At 44.2% G+C, this 26176-nt stretch overlaps 1 protein-coding gene across 1 annotated transcript in view; it reads right to left on the reverse strand.

The window, feature by feature from the left end:
• LOC146854897 (differentially expressed in FDCP 6 homolog) overlaps positions 1-26176 on the reverse strand; it is a 354648-nt gene that overhangs the window by 125461 nt on the left and 203011 nt on the right. Inside the window, exons 4-5 of the mRNA XM_085652318.1 lie at positions 1032-1262; positions 86-232 (exon numbers count right to left, since the gene is read on the reverse strand). Coding sequence (XP_085508444.1) covers positions 86-232; positions 1032-1262 — 378 coding nt within the window. The remainder of the gene's footprint in view (positions 1-85; positions 233-1031; positions 1263-26176) is intronic.

Here is a 26176-nt window from a genome sequence, read left to right on the forward strand (position 1 = left end):
CCCAGTGCATGTCTGGTTTTAGGTACTGAAATAAATGATTTCTAGTAATAGGTATTGTGTAGTAGAAGGCGACTTTTCATCTCACCACAGTCACACATTCGACGTCGAGGATCATCTCCCCTTTCTTGTCCTGCAGGTCTTCGCCCGTATAGTAACTGAGCTGAGGCGGCTTCAGGACGAACCAACGTTCATTCCAGTTCCGACGAGCCAGTCCTTTCTTCCAGAGATAACCCTGTGTGGATGAGACAAAGAAGAGGGGACACAGAGAAGCAAAGGGAGACCAGATTATCCTGGATTGAGCAGACAAAGCAATTGTAACTGGCAATATCCTAGCAAAATAGAGAGCCAAATATCATCCGGAGTTACAAAAAGCAACAAATATGCATATGGAAAGGCAGTCTCTTTAGAGGAGCCTGCTAAGCTTCATGCACTCCACTGCAATTTCTTCAGACTTGCACTCGCCCACATCCAAATGCGCTCTACAGTGTGACGGAGAAGGCTGATCAAGGTATGTGTAAGGTATCTGCAAGAGGCAGAGGTTGCCTCATTATCCTCCAATAACCCATGCTTTCTCCAATGCAATTGGCTTTGTACACCAACATGCTGCACGCATGGACTTCATGGCACTGGCTACCCTGAAATCAAAAACTGGATTTTAGGATACATCTCAAACATACCAGACCATCTACACATTTTTGGGTGCTTTATTGATCTTGTGTTAACAAAATCATAATTCATATCCCAATTTTGTACCAGGTGATTGGTGCAAGCATCTGTTCAATTGTGGCAGAGAATTGCTCTACGCTAATGAAACACTGCCTGTACTGGTGCAATATATGCCTTTGGGGCCAGGACCTCTGTTTTTCTTGATGATTTTCGATATCTTTGCCCCTCTTCAATTATTCTTGGCCTGAGAACACACTCGCAGTGATAACTTGCCACAGGGCAAATAAGAGAGGTTCTTGATAATGCACAATTATTTCTATCAGCAATAGAGGATTGGTCTTTTTTGAACTTTTAATTCAACTAACCTTTTTGATCATGCCCAGATACATTTCTTGGTAAACGTGATCGATTGCCAAGCTTAGTGCTCCTCTGCAGGAGCAAGGAAAGAAACTCTCCGACTCCATCATCTCCAGAACCTGCCAGACGGACAAGCCATTGCGGAGAGCTGGGTTCTTCTGGCATAGGTAGCCATCCAAGTCTTCCTGCTGCCACTCTAGGCCTGTGGCATCCATCAACTTCTTAAGCAGGTAGGCAACCTGTGATAAGATGAGGGGACGAAACAGAGATGGAAGGCACAGTTAAAAGATTGTGCTCAGATACCAAAGTTAGCTTGAGGGAACAAAGCAGTGCAAGCATTCCTATGCAGACGTAGACTCCTAAAGACCAGCACCCTCCAGAACACAGTAACAAAAGGGCAGGCAACACTCACAATCTGTATCCGTCTACTGACTATACACAATGCTTTCAAGCAAATCTAGAGGAGGGGACCCCCCCCCAATAACAAATTGTAGATTTACACCGATAGGCTTCCTTTACATATTGTAGAAGATGTAAGAAATGTTTGGAAATCACAAATGTTACCATGAGTACTCCAAAGGAGGCGTGACTGTTCTTGTAGTCTCAGAAGTAGTCTTGTAATCCTTTTCTCAATTCCATTTTTGCATCAAATATACATGTGCATATATTTTCATTGTGAAAGTTCCAGTAAATATGCAAATGCAATTGATATTTTTTCGCTAAACGAGTTTCTTTAGAGAAACCACTTCACCTACACCACTAGCATATCTAGCGACGCCCTCTCTCAATTACCATCACAGAAATGGGTTTACTCCTGCCACTAACAGATGTAGATCTCCAACGTTTTTCATATGGGAATAGGGCAGGAACATTTTTGTGAATACCCGCACAAACTTTCCACAGCCAGCATTTCCTCTAGGAACACCCACTCTCTTCCCCCTGAGGGAAGATTTACTCTCAGAAAAATCTATACAAGCAGATTTTAGAAGTGTAAAACTGCATTTTGTGAATCTTTAAACTAAACTTACACCAGCAAATGGCTTTCCGAATCTGGGCCACATTGAAGGTGCCCTTTGCAACCTGGCACACAAAGGAGCTTCATAGTTTCCATCATACCAAGACAATATGGCAGAAATCATAGAAGAAATTGCAGTATTTCCTAAATATCAGATAATCCTATAACTTTTATCTTCATATAACCTTATAAATTGCAATCATTTATATACACGGAAAGGAGGAAAGAGTGAATTAGCCCTGCTGGAGACCTACAGAATACAAACACACATAAACAAGAGGTTACTTGACCCACTGAATTGGCTTAGGAGCTTAAGTGCATCTAGTAAACACAAACATTATTAATAAGGAACAAGAAAGAGAAGAGCTCAAACAACAACTGCATTGTTCTGGTAAAAGTTCTCTAAACTCTTCCAGCTAGGGTAGTGAGAGTGTGTTAAGCATGTGTGCACACTTGTTACGTATATATATACAATCTGTTACTTACCCTGAAAGCATGTATTCATAGCATGTAGTGCCGTGGGTTCATATGCTTAGCATCTAGTGTTGGGCTTGGACGTTTGCAAATTGTTTTTCTTTGAAGAAGTCTTTTGAGTCACAAGGTATGTGGACTGCTCCTATAGTCTGTATTGCACATGGTCATGGGCTCCTTTGTTCGATTGTTTTTAGCTCATTGGGTGAGCTTAGGATAGGCACAGTATAGTGACAGAAAAGATAAGCATCCAAGTACGATAAGGTAAAGTGTTTTAGTAAAGAAGTAAATGCGTCGGCCAGTAGTGTCCAGGGAGGAGGGTGGGTGCATATCAATCTATGGCACTGCACACTATGAATAGATGCTTACAGGGTAAATAACCTATTCTATTTATAGCATGTGTTGTCCAAACCGTACTTCTCAAAAGCACGGGTCCCTCAAGACCATCATCTCACCTATGCTTTTCAATATCTACATGAAGTCATTACCGGAACTGATCAATCAATTTCACCTCACGTACTAGAACTATGCAGATGACACGCAAATACTCCTTCAGCTGGAATAACCCAAAGACATTGGAAACTCGCCAGTTTTCAGTTGTCTCGGAGCCGTGGATAAATGGATGACGTGGAGCCATGTCAAATTGAATGCTTCAAAAACGGAAATACTCATGTGTGGCGATTGGAAACATTATGACCCGCTCGCCGCGTGGCCTGATGGTCTGGGAACACCGCCTAAATGATCGAAGGGAGTAAGAAACCTCGGAATGATGCAAGACTCCAAGCTATCAATGATTGCCCACATGAACAAACTAGCAAGATCCAACTTTGTTACCATAAATACTCTGCGACAAATCTTCCCCCATTTGGGATTTCCAAACAAGGTCCAGGCTACCATCTCCCTTGTTCTGTCCAAACGCGATTATGCCAATAGCCTCTACCACGGATCACCTTTAACAGCCATGAAAAAACTACAATGGATTCAGAACTAGGCTGCCAGACTACTTCTAAATATAAAATCGCAATACCACATCTCCCCTATCCTTGAAAAGCCCTGCATTGGTTACCGGTTACCAGAAGATCCATGTTCAAGCTGCTTTGTATCACCCACAAATTGATACATAGAACAGTACCGCTCTTCTTCAGGAATAAAATCAGCAAACACATTCAACAAAGGAACCTCCGCTCTAGGGTGGCACCTCGCCTCGAAATCCCAAGATACAAGAAAAAAACCATAGGTTGCACATCCTTCTCTGTTCAAGCAGCTAAACTATGGAACTCTCTACCCCCAAACATAAGATCCACATATAAGCACCTTATCTTCCAAAAACTACTCAAGAGTTGGGTCTTCCCCACATAACCACCATACCCAAACAGAAACGTACAGCATATCACTCTGTATGAAATCATCTATTTGTACTTTGGAAAAGTACCTATATATGTGTATTGCTTTGAATAAATGTGTAGAATAATTGCTTTAAAAAAATATGTAGATGGATATAGATATTCATTAGTTCTGCTTTACAAATGAAAATATTACTGATGGTTACATTATTCTATGTTTTAGCATGTATATAAGTGACTGCATAAATAAGTAAATCTTTTATCATAACTATTTATTTACAAATTCTCCACTATTGAATTACTATATATATATATATATATATATATATATATATATATATATATATATAAACACACGAGTTGCCCCAAAAGGAATCGTCACACACGGAGAGATATCCGCACTAACACCACAGGTTGCAAAGCTTCAGAGCAGATAGCAGCCTTCCCTTCTGCCATACGCGTTTCGAGTATTACACTCTTGATCACTGGCTGGCTGAACACAGGAGGCGGAATCGAAGAACAAATTTATTTAAATGATAAGCCCCGCCCCAGTGGGCGCCGTAGCATGCTGGTAATTGCAGTTTGTAATACACTACACAGGCTCAAAAGTTTACTCCCCAAGTGGGTTCCGCTGACTCCATTCGTGAAAATGTCATACCCAATAGGGCGAGAGGCTTCACCAAACTGTCCTCCACTTGCAAGTAGTACACTGTGATACAGGCATCCTCTGTGGTGTTAGTGCGGATATCTCTCCATGTGTGGCGATTCCTTTTGGGGCAACTCGTGTGTTTATATTTAGTGGCTGTCCGGCCACGGAAAAGCCCCCCCGCTTGCCAAGGCGGGTCTGGAATGCTCGATGGGAGCGCTCGTGTGAACGGAGGATGCCTGTATCACAGTGTACTACTTGCAAGTGGAGGACAGTTTGGTGAAGCCTCTCGCCCTATTGGGTATGACATTTTCACGAATGGAGGCAGCGGAACCCACTTGGGGAGTGAACTTTTGAGCCTGTGTAGTGTATTACAAACTGCAATTACCAGCATGCTACGGTGCCCACTGGGGCGGGGCTTATCATTTAAATAAATTTGTTCTTCGATTCCGCCTCCTGTGTTCAGCCAACCAGTGATCAAGAGTGTAATACTCGAAACGCGTATGGCAGAAGGGAAGGCTGCTATCTGCTCTGAAGCTTTGCAACCTGTGGTGTTAGTGCGGATATCTCTCCGTGTGTGGCGATTCCTTTTGGGGCAACACGTGTGTTTATATTTAGTGGCTGTCCGGCCACGGAAAAGCCCCCCCGCTTGCCAAGGCGGGTCTGGAATGATCGATGGGAGCGCTCGTGTGAACGGAGGTTGCCTGTATCACAGTGTACTACTTGCAAGTGGAGGACAGTTTGGTGAAGCCTCTCGCCCTATTGGGTATGACATTTTCACGAATGGAGGCAACGGAACCCACTTGGGGAGTTAACTTTTGAGCCTGTGTAGTGTATTATAAACTGCAATTACCAGCATGCTACGGCGCCCACTGGGGCGGGGCTTATCATTTAAATAAATTTGTTCTTCGATTCCGCCTCCTGTGTTCAGCCAGCCAGCGATCAAGAGTGTAATACTCGAAACGCGTATGGCAGAAGGGAAGGCTGCTATCTGCTCTGAAGCTTTGCAACCTGTGGTGTTAGTGCGGATATATATATTCACTGAAAAAACCATAGGTTTCACACATTTTATAGTTAGCGGAAATTTTACTGATAAAAAACCAATGAAATTCCCCCGTTATAGTTAGTGCAGGCAACTATAACTCACGCGACCGCAATCCTCTGCTGATGCTAATACTGTATTTAGACACTTATTTGCCCATGTCTTCTTCCATACATTTTTAGCTATACATATATTACAAATATTTTTTTTTCATAAAGACACATATGTCATCAGCAGAAGATTGCGGTCGCGTGAGTTATAGTTGCCTGCACTAACTATAACGGGGGAAATTCATTGGTTTTTTATCAGTAAAATTTCCGCTAACTATAACATGTGTGAAACCTATGGTTTTTTCAGTGAATTTGCAAGGTTTTTTAAATGCTAATTCCTAACTATAACGTGTGTGAAACCTATGTTTTTTTCAGTGAATTTGTACGGTTTTTTAAATGCTAAGTTACTTTACGCCATTCGTGGCGTGCGCGCCCACTTAACGCAGTTCGTTCCGTGCGCGCACGGTGCACTTCGCGCACCGCGCGCCCACTTTACGCAGTTAGTGCCGTGCACGCACGGTGGGCACGCGGTGCGCTACGCGCACCGCGTGCCCACGTTACGCTAGATGGGCCATGTACGCACGATGCGCTTCGCGCACCGTGCGCACATGGAGGACATATGATGCACTTCGTTTTGAAAGGTAATATTTTAATTTTTCGTATATGTTATAAGCCATGCACAAATGGTGCCCTTCGGCCACCATTTGCACACGGGGTGGAGAGAGTGTGGATAATTTTTTTTTTTATTATTTTTTTTTTAAAATATTTTAGTTTAACTCATCTTTAATAAGCCATGCACAATGGGTGCCCTTCGGCCACCAATTGCACACGGGGTGGGGAGAGTGTGGATAATTTTTTTTTTTTAATAATTTTTTACCGTACGTGTACGGTAAGCGTAATCGGCGAAATTAGCGAAAAAATAAAAATTCCGATTTTGGCCTTGGGGGATCTTTGGGGACTCCCTCAACATTGCTATGTGTGTGGGAGCTGTCTTAACAGCCCCTTTACATGTTTTTGTGCTTTATATTTTAAACATCACTCTCAGTGCGAGAGAGAAAATGGCGGCCGCCGCTTCCTGGTTTCGGCCGATTCGAATGTTTACTAAGATCTAAGAGCCAATCAGAATCGCGCTCGCGCACGCCACCGTACGCGTACGGTAAGCGTACCGTAAGCGCACCGTAAGCTGGCTCAGATATATATATTGATTTAAAGGCTATTTTCTCAGAATCTACTGAACAGATTTACACCAAACCTACAAAAGGCACTTCCTTGACCTGAGGACTACCTCTCTGCCAAATTTCTAGTAATTCTGTTCAGCCGTTCGGGCTGTAGCCCTGTCTAAAGGTCCTATGGAAAAATGCATGGGAAAAACGCGTTTTGGGACCCCCTTTTATCTCAGCCCCCGCTTGACGAATCCCCCCGAGACTTTCAGGGAAGGAGCGGAGCGTAGCGCCCCACCTATTTTGAAAAATTCGCGAGGATTCGTCGACCGGCGCCAAAGTTATTCAAAATAGAATGTTGCGGATTTCCTATGGAAACGTGGTCCTAACTATAACTACCTACTGGCGACCGCCAGTAGGTAATATATATATATATATATATTTTCGTTAGTTCACTGCTGAAGCAATCCCCATGCCTACGACGCTGGTGCCGTCAGTGGTAGCAGTGACCACTCCAAATGATTAAGATCCAATCCTCAAAGCGTAAATCCGGAGAGAAACGGGACAGCACACCAGGGAACGGCCGTTCCCTGGTGTGCTGTCCCGTTTCTCTCTGGATTTACGCTTTGAGGATTGGATCTTAATTATATATATATATATATAAACCGGATGGTGTGTTGCCTGTTGTGTGCGCTCCTAAGCTCGAGGGCAATTTGGTGGATAAAATAGGACACGGCGGCCCGGCTGTGAGGAGCAGCACCATCTTTGAAGTTCGAGGAGGCTGTAAGCTCGGAACTGCTTTTGGGCGTGATATGCAGCACAGACAACAAGGTGAATTACTTGATCTCTGAAGTCTGGGGCCCACTCAGGGCGAATATAATTACAGTGCAGGTTAATGCACATGGGACTTACTCTCAGGCGAATTACTGTTCTTAATGGGACTAAAAGTACCAGCATGCACCAAAACGAAATGCACTCAGCAGAATAATTAAAATGTGCTTGCAGAACTTCCGGTGTGCCTAATTTGCATAATGACCTTTGATAAAGAGGGAAATCCTTGAAACGCGCCAGGTCTAATCAGTGACCCGGAGTGACGAGAGTGAGATGCCTGATAAAAACCGGATGGTGTGTTGCCTGTTGTGTGCGCTCCTAAGCTCGAGGGCAATTTGGTGGATAAAATAGGACACGGCGGCCCGGCCGTGAGGAGCAGCACCATCTTTGAAGTTCGAGGAGGCTGTAAGCTCGGAACTGCTTTTGGGCGTGATATGCAGCACAGACAACAAGGTGAATTACTTGCTCTCTGAAGTCTGGGGCCCACTCAGGGCGAATATAATTACAGTGCAGGTTAATGCACATGGGACTTACTTTAAGGCGAATGACTGTTCTTAATGGGACTAAAAGTACCAGCATGCACCAAAACGAAATGCACTCAGCAGAATAATTAAAATGTGCTTGCAGAACTTCCGGTGTGCCTAATTAGCATAATGACCTTTGATAAAGAGGGAAATCCTTGAAACGCGTCAGGTCTAATCAGTGACCCGGAGTGACGAGAGTGAGATGCCTGATAAAAACCGGATGGTGTGTTGCCTGTTGTGTGCGCTCCTAAGCTCGAGGGCAATTTGGTGGATAAAATAGGACACGGCGGCCCGGCCGTGAGGAGCAGCACCATCTTTGAAGTTCGAGGAGGCTGTAAGCTCGGAACTGCTTTTGGGCGTGATATGCAGCACAGACAACAAGGTGAATTACTTGCTCTCTGAAGTCTGGGGCCCACTCAGGGCGAATATAATTACAGTGCAGGTTAATGCACATGGGACTTACTCTAAGGCGAATGACTGTTCTTAATGGGACTAAAAGTACCAGCATGCACCAAAATGAAATGCACTCAGCAGTATAATTAAAATGTGCTTGCAGAACTTCCGGTGTGCCTAATTTGCATAATGACCTTTGATAAAGAGGGAAATCCTTGAAACGCGTCAGGTCTAATCAGTGACCCGGAGTGACGAGAGTGAGATGCCTGATAAAAACCGGATGGTGTGTTGCCTGTTGTGTGCGCTCCTAAGCTCGAGGGCAATTTGGTGGATAAAATAGGACACGGCGGCCCGGCCGTGAGGAGCAGCACCATCTTTGAAGTTCGAGGAGGCTGTAAGCTCGGAACTGCTTTTGGGCGTGATATGCAGCACAGACAACAAGGTGAATTACTTGCTCTCTGAAGTCTGGGGCCCACTCAGGGCGAATATAATTACAGTGCAGGTTAATGCACATGGGACTTACTCTAAGGCGAATGACTGTTCTTAATGGGACTAAAAGTACCAGCATGCACCAAAACGAAATGCACTCAGCAGAATAATTAAAATGGGCTTGCAGAACTTCCGGTGTGCCTAATTTGCATAATGACCTTTGATAAAGAGGGAAATCCTTGAAACGCGTCAGGTCTAATCAGTGACCCGGAGTGACGAGAGTGAGATGCCTGATAAAAACCGGATGGTGTGTTGCCTGTTGTGTGCGCTCCTAAGCTCGAGGGCAATTTGGTGGATAAAATAGGACATGGCGGCCCGGCCGTGAGGAGCAGCACCATCTTTGAAGTTCGAGGTGGCTGTAAGCTCGGAACTGCTTTTGGGCGTGATATGCAGCACAGACAACAAGGTGAATTACTTGCTCTCTGAAGTCTGGGGCCCACTCAGGGCGAATATAATTACAGTGCAGGTTAATGCACATGGGACTTACTCTAAGGCGAATGACTGTTCTTAATGGGACTAAAAGTACCAGCATGCACCAAAACGAAATGCACTCAGCAGAATAATTAAAATGTGCTTGCAGAACTTCCGGTGTGCCTAATTTGCATAATGACCTTTGATAAAGAGGGAAATCCTTGAAACGCGTCAGGTCTAATCAGTGACCCGGAGTGACGAGAGTGAGATGCCTGATAAAAACCGGATGGTGTGTTGCCTGTTGTGTGCGCTCCTAAGCTCGAGGGCAATTTAGTGGATAAAATAGGACACGGCGGCCCGGCCGTGAGGAGCAGCACCATCTTTTTTTTTTTTTTTTTTTTTTGAAAAACCTTTATTGATGTTTCAATCATTTACACGTATGGGCCTACAACCCCCCGGGGCCGGCCGCTAAGTAACCAGGATAATAAAAGCAAATGTCAACACAGGCGGCACCTCGGAGAGCAAAGTCTTCAATCCAATATAGTCCGGCCAATGAGCCGCGCAGGTAGGACACCAGGAGAGAAAGGGTTTTTCATTTTATGATAAGACGAAACAGTAGGATCAGGTGCCAAACAATTTCCCAACAGCGAGAAGGGGCAAGGATAAGAGACGTAAACAATAAGCAGCAATACATTGAATCAATGGCGCAGGCGCGGGAAAGTACGGATGGGGAGAAATATCAAAGATAGTTGCGCCTACAGGTCCCCGTACCTAAAGCCCAGCGAACCCCCCGGAAACTGTGGCACACATGAAGAGCAAACGATTCACAATCAGGGTGGTGTATCGCACTGATCCCAGAAAAAGAAAGCAAAAAGAAACAGAGAAGAAAGAGGAGGCCATGGAAAAAGAGATAAAGACTAAAGAGTCCCCTCCCCCATCCCCCCACCCTGCACCTCTGCGAATGAGTATGGCCCCACCCCCCAGCAGTGTGCCTGTCGCCCTGGAACTAGACCCGAAATATAGAAGAGACAGGGAAAAAAGAGAGTGAGAAAGAGCCCCCCCAGACGGGGGGGGCGGAAAGAATATAATAAACTGGAGGAGGGCCTTAAAAACATACCCCCGGCTTCTCCCTCCCGCACGGTGAAGTCTCCCCCCAGCAAACAATTAGCAGCACCAAATCGACCATATCAAAAAAAAAAAAAAAGGGGGGGGGGAATGGGGAGCATTATACACCAACTATGCGAATAACCACGAGAGCGCGCAACCATGAGTCCGCCTGTCTACTAGGTGACCACCCCCGAAGGATCGGCCTCAGCCTTGACCGCTTTTTGCGATTCTGCCCATGCCTGCCCCTCGACCCAGCACCATGTCCGATGTCCCAAGGTACAGGAGTGTCCAAAAACAGTCGGAAAGCGCCGCACACTGGTGGGGTGGAAGTCTCTGAGCATCCGCACAGACCGCTTCATGGAGGGGCGTCTTTTCCAGTGCCGCCCCAGGATCTGCACCGCACACAAGGTCCAGACAGGCTGAATCTGCCAAATGAGACACACGTTGCTGGAATTGTCCCTGGGCCGCCGGAGACCGCGCACGGGACAAGGCCACCATCTTCCGCTCAGGTCCAATACCTCCGGAACAGATCAAGTCCACAGTTAGCCGACCACACGGTAGCATATTGTCCGGAGTGTCCGGCTGTACACTAATCGCGGGGGGGGCCGCAACATCTTCCTCTTGTGTGCAGTGTGGAAAGCCACTGTGTACCTGTGGACCAGCATGCCGCCACTGTCCCAACGCTGTTACCACACCATCTAGCTTCCCCCCCAGGATCCCGGCGCCATGAGCCAAGGAGTAATGAAGGGCACCAAGGGCCTCCAGGAGGTCGCCGTACCCCAGAGCAGCTCCCTCCGATCGCTCCGCCACACTCCCGAAAGTCACACACCCCCAGTCTCGCTGCGTCCCAGCGGACAGGATGGTAGGCTGCATCGTGACAAAATGGCCGCTGGGAAGGCCCGACTCGTATTGGGGCCAGGACCCCGGGAACAACGCCTCAAGGTCCACGTCGCTGAAGACAGGGATCCTGGGGCAGGCACAGATTCAGCCGTTGCGCGGTCACGGGCAACAGTCGTCTCCGCCACGGACCAGCTCCCGCGGAAAGCCGGGAGCAGCCCGTAAGGATCAGGGCGAGCCAGGGACGGCGTCCGGGCAGCTCACCGTCAAAGGCAGGGGCAAACGCCACAGAATCCGAGAATTGCACACCCGGGCATGTCCTCAGTCCGCAACGCTCAGCAGGGGGGAGCGGCCACAGCAAAATGCAGGCCGAGGGGAGCTCCACTTCGGTGGACCGACTCCACCCAGTCACCACAGGCCGCTGTTGTTCAACTGCCACCCGGCCAAGGCGTCCACTCGAGGTCCCGGCTTCGGGACCGCACGGGCCGCAAAGTTCAACCGCTGATTTCTCCGGTTGTACGGCAGTCAGAGACCTCGGAGTCACACGATCGGTTGCCACTTTCGTTTACGAACACGATCTCGTAGCGCAGAGTAAGGATCTCATGCAGGATATCCGTGCGGGATGCGGAGGTTCACGGAGCCGGGAATCTACGCTGCCGTCCCGGTCGCCATCTTGGCTCCTCCCCAGCAGCACCATCTTTGAAGTTCGAGGAGGCTGTAAGCTCGGAACTGCTTTTGGGCGTGATATGCAGCACAGAGAACAAGGTGAATTACTTGCTCTCTGAAGTCTGGGGCCCACTCAGGGCGAATATAATTACAGTGCAGGTTAATGCACATGGGACTTACTCTAAGGCGAATGACTGTTCTTAATGGGACTAAAAGTACCAGCATGCACCAAAACGAAATGCACTCAGCAGAATAATTAAAATGTGCTTGCAGAACTTCCGATGTGCCTAATTTGCATAATGACCTTTGATAAAGAGGGAAATCCTTCAAACGCGTCAGGTCTAATCAGTGACCCAGAGTGACGAGAGTGAGATGCCTGATAAAAACCGGATGGTGTGTTGCCTGTTGTGTGCGCTCCTAAGCTCGAGGGCAATTTGGTGGATAATATATATATATATATATATATATATATATATATATATATATATATATTTATATTATCTACTGGCGGTCGCCAGTAGATAGTTATAGTTAGGACCGTGTTTCCATAGGAAATCCGCAACATTCTATTTGGAATAACTTTGGCGCCGGTTGACGAATCCTCGCGAAATTTTCAAAATAGGTGGGGCGCTCCGCTCCTACCCTGAAAGTCTCGGGGGGATTCGTCAAGCGGGGGATGAGAAAAAAGGGGGGTCCCAAAACGCGTTTTCCCCATGCATTTTCCCATAGGACCTTTAGTCCGAGCTACAGCCCGAACGGCTGAACAGAATTACTTGAAATTTGGCAGAGAGGTAGTCCTCAGGTCAGAGATGTGCCTTTTGCAGGTCTGGTGTAAATCTGTTCAGTAGGTCCTGAGAAAATAGCATTTAAATCAATATATATATCTGTAAGCGCGCTCCGTGCGCTTACGGTAAGCTTACCGTACGCGTACGGTGCAGTGCGCGAGCTCAATTCTGATTGGTGGTTACATGACTGTAAACATTCGAATCGGTCGAAATCAGAAAGTGTCGGCCGCCATTTTCTGTCTCTCGCACTGAAAAACAAAGGTGGATAACGTGAAAAGGGGGCAACGGAGAGAGTTGCAGACCCCCTAGCGTTTGTCAGGGCGTCCACGAAGGACCAAAAAGTACGAAAAAAACATTTAATAATTTTTAAAAAAAATCGCGGATTGCGCGTACGGTAAGCTTACCGTACGCGCACGGCAAAAATAAATAATAATAAAAAAAAAACGAAATAACAATCACATTTATTAAATAAAATTGAAGGACCCGCAAGGAAAAATTGTTACTGTGTAAAAAAAGGCGAGGCGCGCACGGTATGAACTGCGCGAAGGGTGTGCGCACGGTGAAAAACCAGAAAAAAAACATAAAAAATAATTACATAACTTAGCATTTAAAAAACCGTACAAATTCACTGAAAAAACCATAGGTTTCACACACGATATAGTTGGGAATTAGCATTTAAAAAACCTTGCAAATTCACTTAAAAAACCATAGGTTTCACACATGTTATAGTTAGCTGTACATTTCACTCGTAAAAAACCAATGAAATTCCACGTTATAGTTAGATCAGGTAACTATAACTTGCGCGACCGCAATCCACAATGTGTCATTGATGTGATGAGTGATGTCACTGACCATGTCATGAGTGATGTAATATGTGACGTCATCAGCAGTTTATTGTGGGCACGCAAGTTATAGTTACCTGATCTAACTATAACGTGGAATTTCATTGGTTTTTTACGAGTGAAATGTACAGCTAACTATAACATGTGTGAAACCTATGGTTTTTTAAGTGAATATATAATTAATTTAAAGTGCAACAACACTTGAATACCGAAGTTTTTTGAATACATCTCCAATCTACATATTCTACCTCCCTTTATTCATCTTTATACCTTCCATGTACTTCTGGATCTATATATTTATCACTTTTCTTCTCATTCAGCATATCTAATGCACTGCCCTATTTCTCACCCTATACCTCTCTCAATATATCCTCTATCTCCACTCTCTCAATCATTCCAAACCCCATACGACGATCCCCAAAAAACCCTTTCTCGATTCTTCCTACTCTACCCTTCCTTCCATCATCTCCAAACGTTACCTTTCCGATCCCCCAAAACAAGCCTTTCTAAACCCTTCCCTCTGACTCTCCCCCCTTCACCTCCCCTTTACTCATCCCAAACCTCCACCTACAGCTATGAGCTAAAAAAAAGAAACGAAAATTCTAAATCCTTCCCTATCCCTAAACTACCCTTTTCAATCCAAATAACAAACTAACATGTCCACCACTCAAATTAATTTCATATTTCACTATATTAATTCACCAATAATCCTCTATGGGTTCCGGAGTAGTGTGCTACTCGCAGAAAAGATGCTTCAACACCTCATCAGGTGTAGCAAGCGCTAAATAAATGCATACCTTTTTCCATCCACTATCCTTCTCAATCCAAATAACAGACTAACATATCCACCACTCAAATTACTTTCATATTTCACTATTCTAATTCACCACTAATCCTTTATGGATACCAGAGTAGTGTGCTACTCGCCAAAAAAGAACTTTGTCGCCTCGTCAGGGGTAGTATGCGCTATATAAATGCATTTACAGTACAATCTAGCAATCTATCTAATATATATATATATATATTAGATGTATGAGCTGTATGAATATATATATATTCACTGAAAAAAAACAAAGGTTACAGGGACGTTATAGTTCGGAAATAGAATTTTTTTTAAACTTAGAAATTCACTGAAAAAACCAAAGGTAACAGGGACATTGCAGTTAGGCTGACATTTCACTTGTACAAAATCCGATAAATTCAGTAGTTATAGTTAGCTGAGCCAACTATAACTTGCCACCCGCAATGCAATGCTTATGATCTCACAAATTACATCACTTGTGACATTTTCAGTGACATCACTGATGACATCTCAAATGACATCACTGATGACATCATCCGGTGACTGTGAGTGTTTCTAAAAAGTTCAAGAGTGGTAAATATATATACACCAAGGTGTATTAATGAATCTGTGGGTGTATGAGTACCTGTACGGATGATTTAGTGGGTGAGTGATTATACATGTCTCAGTGAATGTAAGGGTGACTGATTAATTTGTGTGAATGGCTGAATGAGTGTCAGTTGGTGTTTAAGTGGCTGCATGGGTTGGTGAGTTGGTACATGAGTGGCTGTGTAGGTTATTGATTGGTGGTCTGAGTACCTGCATGGGTATATGAATGTGTGGGTGGGTGGGCGGGTGGGTGAGGGTGTGTGTGACTCCCTGCATGGATGAGTGAGTGGGTGAATCACTGGCTGTATGGGTTCATGAGTGTGTCTGTAAGGGGCTGTATGAGTGAGTGAGTGTGTATGGCTGTGTCGGTGAGTGAATGGATATCTCAGTTGTATATTGGTATGTAACTGTATATGTGAAAGGCAGTATATGGGAGTGTTGGAGTATATAAGTGACTGTGTGAGTGAGTGATTGCGAGAGTGGCTGTATCGGCAAGTGTGTGCTTGTGTCAGTGACTGTATAGGTGAGTGAGTATGTGTTAGTATCTGAATGAATAAGTGATTTGGAGACCTAGTCTCCACCCACATATCCTATCCTCCTGCCCCGTCACCCGAAGCAGTGTCCAGTGTCTGAAAGAGTAACCTAGACACTGGGCGGCCCCAGAGTAACAGTGTCATGCTTTATACAGGACCCCTTTAAATCCCCACTTCCTGGTTCATTTTGTACAGCTCCTTCATTCAGAATGATTCTCTGTGCTTGGGAAGGGTCCTGAGAGGGAGGGGCTTCGTATCTTTCCCCCAGATTAAACAAAACAGCATATGGCTCCCTACGAAGGCACTTCTACGTAGAATTAATCGGGCCAATGGATTCCCACTAAATACAAAATGAACGATAAAGATAACATTACTCATGTATTGGGAGCTCTATTGGGGCAAGAAGCGCTCACAATTCATTAATAAACTTATCTTCATCATTCATTGTAAGCACTAGTTAGTCATCTGCAACTCATAATTCATGTGTACATTTATCTTCATCATTCATTTTGTATCTAGTACCAAGTCCTTACTTGACCTTATTTCCCAACTGACCTCTTCAGCGATTCCCTGACAAACTCTCTCCTCTTTGACTTTGAAGAATTTCTTAATGTACGTAACCTAAGAGTTCACTATTACCTACCACAATTGCCTCTTTCGGTCCATTTTTATAATATCTTACAGCTCTATTAGAGGGGTTGTTTCTGCAACCCGCAGTAATTTCCCATAAGTTTTCTTGCACTTCATATCACACAGTCAGTCTTTTCTCTGTCACAGGAATTTATTTGCTCTTTATCTTCTAGGCTTCCTAGGATTGTTCAACCTGTATGGAATACTTTGACTAAGTATGGTCTGCCATGTATTTTTTTTATAAGGAAAGTTTTTTTTGAAAATATACAATTTGGATCTATCACAAATCTCCTTTGTTTCAGCATTCAACGCACAGGTCCATTTTTTGTGCCCTGATGATGACCTTCTAACAATGAAGGGGTTGAAATGTTGTTGACTATTCCAGTGATTGAAATAAAATCTATAAAGTCTAAAGTTGGTTACTGATGTACCCTTGACAGTGCTGTTTTTTTTAACCTTGCACCATGTGATCACTTCTTCCACTGAGCAACTTGTCTATTATTGTTGAAATTGCATACATTTCCTAATATTTTGGAACTTGGTGATTACATACAACATGCTGTGTATTCTACTTCAGCTGTTTAGTAATTGATTTAAGGGTTAATTAATTGCACCATAATATGTTAAACTGAACGTTACCAAAGAAGCTGACCTCACTGAAAATTTGTTTAGGTTAATGCATATTATACTGCTGGGGTTCCTATAAGCCACACCAGACTGGATATCCCATTTAAATGTTATAAGTACCTGTGTTTGGGAAATGTTCCTAGGTGCTGGATGTAATCCTCTACTATGTAAGCTTCCCTATAGGAAACATTCTCTGCTTCCTTGCGTCCTGCTCAAACCCACTGAAAACCCACACCGCTTGTACACTGCCTATCTCAGGAAGGAAAACAGATGTTGGTCAGGCCAGGGACATCTTCCTGCATGAGAAAGGTTGTTTTGGGAAACAAAACTGTTGAAAACCTGCCAAACGTCACGTTCAATGTGTTGGCACAACAAGCAGTTAGCAATAGAAACCGTAGGATGTGAAGATGTTAAGAAATATATATTTGTGATATGTTTTTATATACTCCAGGGATAATACTTGTGGTCAAAATACAGGTACCTTAAACTGCTGTTTCCCTTTTTAATTGCTTTCTAAATTTCCCAAATGTACTGCACCCAGCTGATCACTTTTGGACACCATGAAAACATAGAAACTCCAATATGCGCTACCCCCACACGCAGGTAATCCAAAGGAATGGGGATGAATTCCAGAGAGGGGGAGATTTAATGGATTTATCAAGGTTTGGATAAAAACTCTGACAAATGTCATGTCAGTGTGTTCTTCCGGCTAGCCAGTCACGGAAAGGGATGTCTGGGTGAATAGATTCCTTAGGTCATAAAGAATTTGAAAATATATAGTTTCTATAATTTCCATATTTCCCAGAGTTTGAAATGTGACATCAAAGGACCCATCGACAGTGATTCTGCCCCAAAAAAATGTATCTGCACTAATATTGCATAATTGATTGTGCAGACGAAATTACCTAGGAAAGCCCACATTTATTTGCTATAGTCAGATGCCAGGCTTTCTAGGTAACAGTTCCCTGTTTAGCATTCAGGTATTTAGGTTTGTTAATTTGAGAAATACAACAAACAAAATAAGCACACAACAAAATTTAAATATCAACACAGTTTTCATTATATTTCTAGGCTGCTGTCGCGACTGCAGGCCGCACCAATCCGCAATCCTCAGGAGCGAAGCTAGGTCTCACCTTCCCTGAAGATATCGCAAGCCCCCTACAGTATAATAGCAGCAGGCTCACAGATACCCCCAGGGAGCGATGAGCAGACACGGAACTTCAAAGAAACGTCAAAGGAACTCAGCGTGGGAGGGAACCAAGGAATAGTAGCCCATAGGAGTTGCTGTATAAAAATAAAAGAACAGGTTAATACTTTCTACCATAGGCGTACAGAATGAGATACATCAGAGCTATGTAATTTAAGAGAAGGATTGTGTATGGTCTTTTTCTTACCCGTGATAGGACAACGTAGGTCAACAAGTAGAAACTGGAAGTATAGTCCAAAAGAGTCCGGTGTATTAACACCCGATCGTGGCTTCGTGTGGTAGTCCCTGTATTGCAATCATACAGAGCGTCTTTTCCAAGGAAGCCGAGTTTAAGAAACAAGTACAAGTCCTTATGTGAAGGATGCTGAGTTCGAAAAAGAAAAGAAGTCGCTAGCGTAATTTGCCAGCAAATAATATCGTATCAAGTTGTGATGCACTTCGCAAGGTACTCGCTAAATATGACGTTCGTAGCAAGTGGTTCAATCAGTTCTGTCTTTGTTCCGGTCTGAGAGTCTTCAATTGTATCCGTAGCGGGCGATAGGACGCCAGGGGTTGGTAGAGCTTTTAGATGTGCCGTCAGCGGCTTGCAGGGTTACAAAGTTGCAAGGTGTATTTGTAACAAGGTAGGAGCGAGAGGCTGTCGGATACACGCAGCGCTCCAAGGAAGCAGGGTGACGAGAGATATTCCTCTACGGCTAGCAGAGTTTTAGGATCTGCAGTATTGCACAAGAATCGTAGAAACTTTCACAGGCAGGAGTCACAAACGATAAGATTCGCAACAGGCAGGGTTCTCAACGGATCGAAGAAGCCAAGCAATTACGGGAAGAGGCGTATCTCTATTTGAAGAGCTTGAATGCTCTGATTCGCTGTCAAGCATCAGGAGACCAATCGAGGATCTGATTCGTTGTCAGGTCACATGGAACTACTCGAGTGATCTGATTCGTTGTCAGGTAGCATGGGACCACACACAATCTCTCTCACCCTCCCAAGGCATTATGGTATTTGTAGTGAAATAGGGAAAAAGTGTGGTTTTCTACGTGTGAGATGTTGTACGGGTAACAGTTCTCCCCCTTAAAGGTAGCCTAACAGGTCGGGGTTTGTTGGGATGAAGGGCATGGAATCTACGTACAAGTAAGGGCGCATGAACATGTTCTGCCAATTCCCATGTTCTGTCATCTGGCGTGTATCCCACCCAATCTATTAGGTATTGTAGTTTCCCTTGCCGCCTTCGAGAATCAATTATTTTGTTGACCTCATATTCTAGTTCTCCTTCCACTGTTATGGGAGGAGGAGGAGGTGGTTCCGGGCAGGAAGGTGCGATATAGGGTTTCAATAAGGATATGTGAAATACAGGATGTATTTGTATTTCCTGGGGCAACTCAAGTTTCATCACTACTGGGGAGATAACCTTTTCAATCCTATATGGCCCTATGTATCTAGGTTGCAATTTCCTGGTTCCAGCTAGACGGAGATTTTTGGTAGCTAACCATACCTGGTCCCCGGTGTTGTATTGGGGGCCCTCTTGTCTATGTTTGTCTGCTTGTGTCTTCATTTGTATCTTGGCTTCGTGTAATTCTTGTTTTGCTTGATTCCAAATTGTCTTTAAATTTGTATGATGCTCGGTAACTGCAGGAATTTCAGATAGAGACTCAGGGAGGTGTAGCGGCAAGAATTTAGGGTGATAACCATGAGAGAAAAAGAAGGGAGACACCTTTGTGGAGGAGTGCATGGAATTATTGTAAGCAAACTCAGCGAGGGCTAATGCCTGCACCCAATCAGTTGTGAGGGTACTTATTAAACACCGAAGATCTTGCTCTAGTGTTTGGTTTGTCCTTTCTGTTTGGCCGTCCGTTTGAGGATGGTAGGCAGATGACAAACGATGGTCTATGTGTAAGGCGTGACATAACCCTTGCCAGAACCTGGAAGTAAATTGGGGGCCTCTATCTGATACAATGATTGAAGGCAACCCATGTAATCTGACTATCTGTTCAATGAAAATGTTGGCTAGTTCTTTGGCCGTAGGTATTTGTTTCAAAGGAATAAAATGCGACATCTTTGAGAGCATGTCCACTACAACAAGGATAGTTGTATATCCTCTGGAATCAGGCATGTCAGTGATAAAGTCTAAGCTAACAGAATGCCATGGAATCGGTGGGATAGGTAATGGTTGTAGTAGACCAGCCGGAGCACTATGTAAAGGTTTCTGTCTTGCACAGGTGGGACAAGCCTGTACAAAGGCGGTAACATCCTGATTCATTCCCTTCCACCAGAACCATCTCTTGCATAATTGAAGTGTTTTTTCTGTACCCGGATGAGCTACTAAGGGTAGAGAATGACACCATTGCAATAGGGTGGCACGAAGTTCTTGAGAAGGTACGTATATTTTGTTTTCATGCATAAAGAGTTCGTTCTCGATCCTATTGTGGGGATCAGTTAACCATTCTTCTGGAGATAAATGGGAGTGCTCCACTGAGAGTTTGGTCAGAAAGGAGTCAGGGACCTCTTGGATCTTGTCACCTATCGCCGCTATTTTACTATCAGGAATGATAGGCACAGATTTGTCAAGGACGTGTTTGGATTCAATACCTAGTCTTGATAATGCATCTGCCTTACCATGTTTATTTCCGGGACGGAAGGATATGATGAAATTGTATTCGCTAAAAAATGATACCCATCGCATTTGTCTGGGCGTGAGGGCCCGGGCTGATTTAAAAAATTGCAAATTGCGATGATCAGAGTAGATCGTGACTACATGAGGTGAACCAAGAAGATAATGACGCCATTCTTGAAAGGCTAGCTTGATGGCCAGCAGTTCTCTTTCACCAATGGTGTAGTTTTGTTCAGCAGGTAAGAGTGTGTTAGAAAAATAAGCAATGGGATGGAGAACGCCTGACTTGGGTTCTCTTTGAGAAAGTATTCCTCCGACTGCATATTGTGACGCGTCTGCTTCAATGAAATATGGTTGATTCTCATCAGCATGACGCATTATGGGGGCAGATGTGAATTTGTTCTTTAGCTCTTGAAAGGCTGTTTCTGCGGCCTCATCCCATAAAAAGGAAACTCCTTTCTTTAGTAGTCTGGTGATAGGGCGTATCAGCTCGGAAAAATGATCTATAAATCTTCTATAGAAGTTGGCAAAACCTAGGAAGGATTGCACTTCTTTCACGTTCTGAGGGCTTGCCCACTGGAGGATGGCTGATATTTTAGCAGGGTCCATTTGTAACCCATCAGCCGATATCACAAACCCTAAAAAGTCGACCTTATCTGCATGAAAAAGACATTTGTCTAATTTAGCGAATAGGTGATTGTCTTGTAGACATTGAAGTACTTTTTTCACATGGGTTATATGTTCTTTTTCATCTTGGGAGTAAATGAGAATATCATCGATGTATACGATTACAAATACATCGAGATATTCCCTCAACACTTCATTAATGAAGAATTGAAATGCTGCTGGAGCATTACATAACCCAAAGGGCATAACACAATACTCATACAAGCCGAACTTAGTTCGAAATGCCGTCTTCCACTCATCTCCTTCGCGTACACGGATCAGGTGATATGCCCCACGAAGATCCAATTTAGTAAAAATCTTGGCCTTGCGTACTTGATCTAGAAGAGTGGAGATGAGTGGAAGAGGGTACCGATTTTTTATCGTCACCTTATTTAAGGCGCGATAATCTAGACAAGCTCTCAAGCCACCTTCCTGCTTAGGTATGAAAAAGATGGGGGAGGACACAGGAGAGGTCGAATGGCGTATGAACCCTTTCTTGAGCATGTCATTGAGATATTCCTGCAAATATTTAGTTTCAGGTTCCGTGAGAGCATAGATTCTGCTAAGAGGCAATTCTGCCCCAGGGACCAGATCTATGCGGCAATCAAAAGATCTATGAGGGGGTAATTCTATGGCCTTGATTTCATCAAACACCGTGACAAAGTCTTGGTATTCTACAGGAAGAATAGAAGGAGAAGTCGAACCTGCACAATATAAAGGGACGTGCATGTGCATCATATCTTTATAGCAATGATCTATACAATAAGAGGAGTTCAGTGTGAGGGTTCTGTTTACCCAGTCTATGTGGGGGTTATGTTGTTGTAACCAGGGGACACCCACGATTGCTCCAAAGGGTGGAGTGTCAATCAGATCAAACATAATTTTTTCAGTATGCCCGTTATCACAAATCATAAGCAACTCAGGGGTGTGGTATGTTACCATTCCCGAGGAAAGAGCAGACCCGTCAACTGCTCTTACCTGTTCGGGTTGTGATTTTTTGAGGAATTCGATTCCACAGTCTTTGGCTAAGGCTATGTCAAGAAAATTGCCAATAGCACCGGAATCAACCATGACTGACAACGATTTTCTATGTTGTGGGGACAAGATAAGCACTACTGAAATGGTCAAATGTCTGGATATCGATGTGAAAGCATTGGCCAAGAAAGATGAGACCTGCAGACAGGATGGACTTGGAAGAGCGGTCCCGATGTTTTCCAAGTCTATTAGTTTTCCGATTGTACTACAGAGATTGTCTTGTTCAAGGGGGATTTCTTGACGGCGCGAGTCTTGACAGGACATTCCTGAGCATAATGTCCCTCCTTCCCACAATAAAGACATAGATTCAACCGTCTCCTCTTTTCTTTCTCTTCTAATGATAACGGGCCACGTAGGCCTCCGATTTGCATTGGCTCACAGGGTTCTTTTCCTTCTTTTTTATCTAGTCGGGGTATTTGGAATCTAGGATAGTCTACTTTGACCTTTTCCCCTTTTCTTTCGTGCAGCCGGTGTTCCAATTTTACTACTAGGTCAATAAAAGAGGCACAGTCCTCAGGGGGATCTACTATTTGGGACAATATATCTTTGAGTTCGTCTCTCAACCCTCTGTAAAACAACGAAGTTCTCTTAGCCTCTGGCCATTGTGTCTCAGTAACTAGCCGGTTAAACGTTGTTATGTAGGTTAGTAAATCTTTGGAACCTTGTTTTAGTCCCAATAATTCGTTGTCGCTAGCCTGCATGTAAGAATGTCTGGCAAAGAGACGTTTCATGCTGTCTTTAAATAGGGTTAAATTGTATAAGATGGGGTTGTCATTTTCCACTAAAGGAACAGCCCATAAGGCAGCATTCCCTGATAGGTAGGATATTATAAATGCCACTTTTGCAGCGTCATCGGGAAAAGCAGCCGCCTTACTCAAAAATTGTAGGTGGCACTGATTCATAAAGACAGCTAATTTACCACTGTCACCAGAGAATCTCTCTGGCATAGCTAATGGAGTTTGAGGAGCCGTTACTACCGTGACATTCACAGGGGGGGAAGGTGTTGTGTTGTCTAGTGTGGATGTACTTGGGAATGATGGAACATGAAAATGAGCAGGTTGAATGTAGGGTTTTTTATAAGGGGAGCCACTGTCTGTAACTATGGTTGTCTGCCTACCTAACATATCTATCTCTAATACCAGTCTTTGATTCTCTGCTTTTACGTTTCTAAATTTGGTTTGTAAAGTGACTAGTGCATTAGCTAGATCAGACAGGGTTAGTTCAGGAGCATCAGCTCCTGTTTCTAGTGTCACTTTATCCATGCTTCGCTCGGGGGATTGTAAAAAACGTGGGCTTGGCTTTCTGTCGCGACTGCAGGCCGCACCAATCCGCAATCCTCAGGAGCGAAGCTAGGTCTCACCTTCCCTGAAGATATCGCAAGCCCCCTACAGTATAATAGCAGCAGGCTCACAGATACCCCCAGGGAGCGATGAGCAGACACGGAACTTCAAAGAAACGTCAAAGGAACTCAGCGTGGGAGGGAACCAAGGAATAGTAGCCCATAGGAGTTGCTGTATAAAAATAAAAGAACAGGTCAATACTTTCTACCATAGGCGTACAGAATGAGATACATCAGAGCTATGTAATTTAAGAGAAGGATTGTGTATGGTCTTTTTCTTACCCGTGATAGGACAACGTAGGTCAACAAGTAGAAACTGGAAGTATAGTCCAAAAGAGTCCGGTGTATTAACACCCAATCGTGGCTTCGTGTGGTAGTCCCTGTATTGCAATCATACAGAGCGTCTTTTCCAAGGAAGCCGAGTTTAAGAAACAAGTACAAGTCCTTATGTGAAGGATGCTGAGTTCGAAAAAGAAAAGAAGTCGCTAGCGTAATTTGCCAGCAATTAATATCGTATCAAGTTGTGATGCACTTCGCAAGGTACTCGCTAAATATGACGTTCGTAGCAAGTGGTTCAATCAGTTCTGTCTTTGTTCCGGTCTGAGAGTCTTCAATTGTATCCGTAGCGGGCGATAGGACGCCAGGGGTTGGTAGAGCTTTTAGATGTGCCGTCAGCGGCTTGCAGGGTTACAAAGTTGCAAGGTGTATTTGTAACAAGGTAGGAGCGAGAGGCTGTCGGATACACGCAGCGCTCCAAGGAAGCAGGGTGACGAGAGATATTCCTCTACGGCTAGCAGAGTTTTAGGATCTGCAGTATTCCACAAGAATCGTAGAAACTTTCACAGGCAGGAGTCACAAACGATAAGATTCGCAACAGGCAGGGTTCTCAACGGATCGAAGAAGCCAAGCAATTACGGGAAGAGGCGTATCTCTATTTGAAGAGCTTGAATGCTCTGATTCGCTGTCAAGCATCAGGAGACCAATCGAGGAATCTGATTCGTTGTCAGGTCACATGGAACTACTCGAGTGATCTGATTCGTTGTCAGGTAGCATGGGACCACACACAATCTCTCTCACCCTCCCAAGGCATTATGGTATTTGTAGTGAAATAGGGAAAAAGTGTGGTTTTCTACGTGTGAGATGTTGTACGGGTAACAGCTGCAATGAGATATTGATGAAGGATTTGCCCCAATGGATAGTGCTTAATGTGCAGGAAAAACATACAAGCTTATTTGGGTGTACAGAGAGACCAAAGAGGTACACATGCTTATACAACCTCCAAAACAGAAACGTGCAACACCCCAGCAGTAAAATGGTTAATGCACAATGGGAAGTCACAGAATTTAATGTTGCTTTTGCATGCGAGTCAAGTCTAGTATTCAACATGGAATAAAACACTTCATAAACATTTTTAGGTCGCGCCCGGGCAGTGCTACGCTGCTCTGCGAAGCATGCTGTATTCAGATGGGGACTTGAAGCTCCACCCACTCTCCGCCCATATTTTTCATCGGCTAGTGTCATTGTCCACTGTAAACTGTGGTTGTTCATTGATCAATAGGCTCAGTAGTCCCTCCTTAGCACTGCCTTGTCTTATTTTGTAACCTCCCATGGCAACACCCCCTATTACCTGTGTTGTTACTCAGTAGGCTTTAATTACAGCCTCCAAGCACTATTATCACAAATAGCTTTGCCCTGCCTGCTGTTGCAGGCAGGACACGCTCTCTCCTAACGCTTTTTAAATAATGTTATATATAGCACGAAAGCATTCGCAATCCAATAGGTCTCACATTTGCTAGAGTTAAAGCTATTGGCATTGTAAATGACAATGTCTTTTATTTATCTGTTTTACAAAACAACACATAAATCAAAGGCATTGTCATTTGCAATGCCAATAGCTCAAACTCTCGTAAATGCGAGACCTATTGCATTGCAAATGCTTGTTAACATAGCTGCTGAGTGTCTCCATGTCCCGACTGCCACCTTCTGCCAATCATGGCTTATAGCTAACATCACTTTTGCATGTGGGGTTTCTGAGCCCATAATTCAGGCCAGTGTTTAACACACACCCTTAAGCCTCAGAATGCAACTAGCTGTTGGCGGAGAAGCCAGGGCTGACTAATGATGACATATGCCAATGTGCCACTTGGCAGCCTGGTAAAAAGCTAGCGAAAATTCCGTTTTTGAATTTCTGCCTATTGTAGTGAAAGCAGTCAAAAGTGGAACACTTAAATAGGGGAGAGGGGTGAGAAAGTCTTTCAAGTAAAGATTGAGCATCTGTGTGTTAATGGCAAAAACTGTTACTTTTCTAAATCAAAGGTGCATGCAGAACCCCCTTCTTGCCCGGACAGATTAAATCCTACAGGGAGTTTAGGTCCTAAGCCAAAACACTACTCCGCAGCCTTATATGTTCTGCCATTAACTGAATGTGTCTGAAGAGACACAAGAATATAAAACCAACAAGCTGGCATCCCTTTTTCGGTGCCCTATGTAGCATTTAGAACTCTTT

This window comes from Triturus cristatus, chromosome 4_1 (genome assembly GCF_964204655.1).
Source record: "Triturus cristatus chromosome 4_1, aTriCri1.1, whole genome shotgun sequence".
Classification (NCBI taxonomy): Eukaryota; Metazoa; Chordata; class Amphibia; order Caudata; family Salamandridae; genus Triturus; species Triturus cristatus.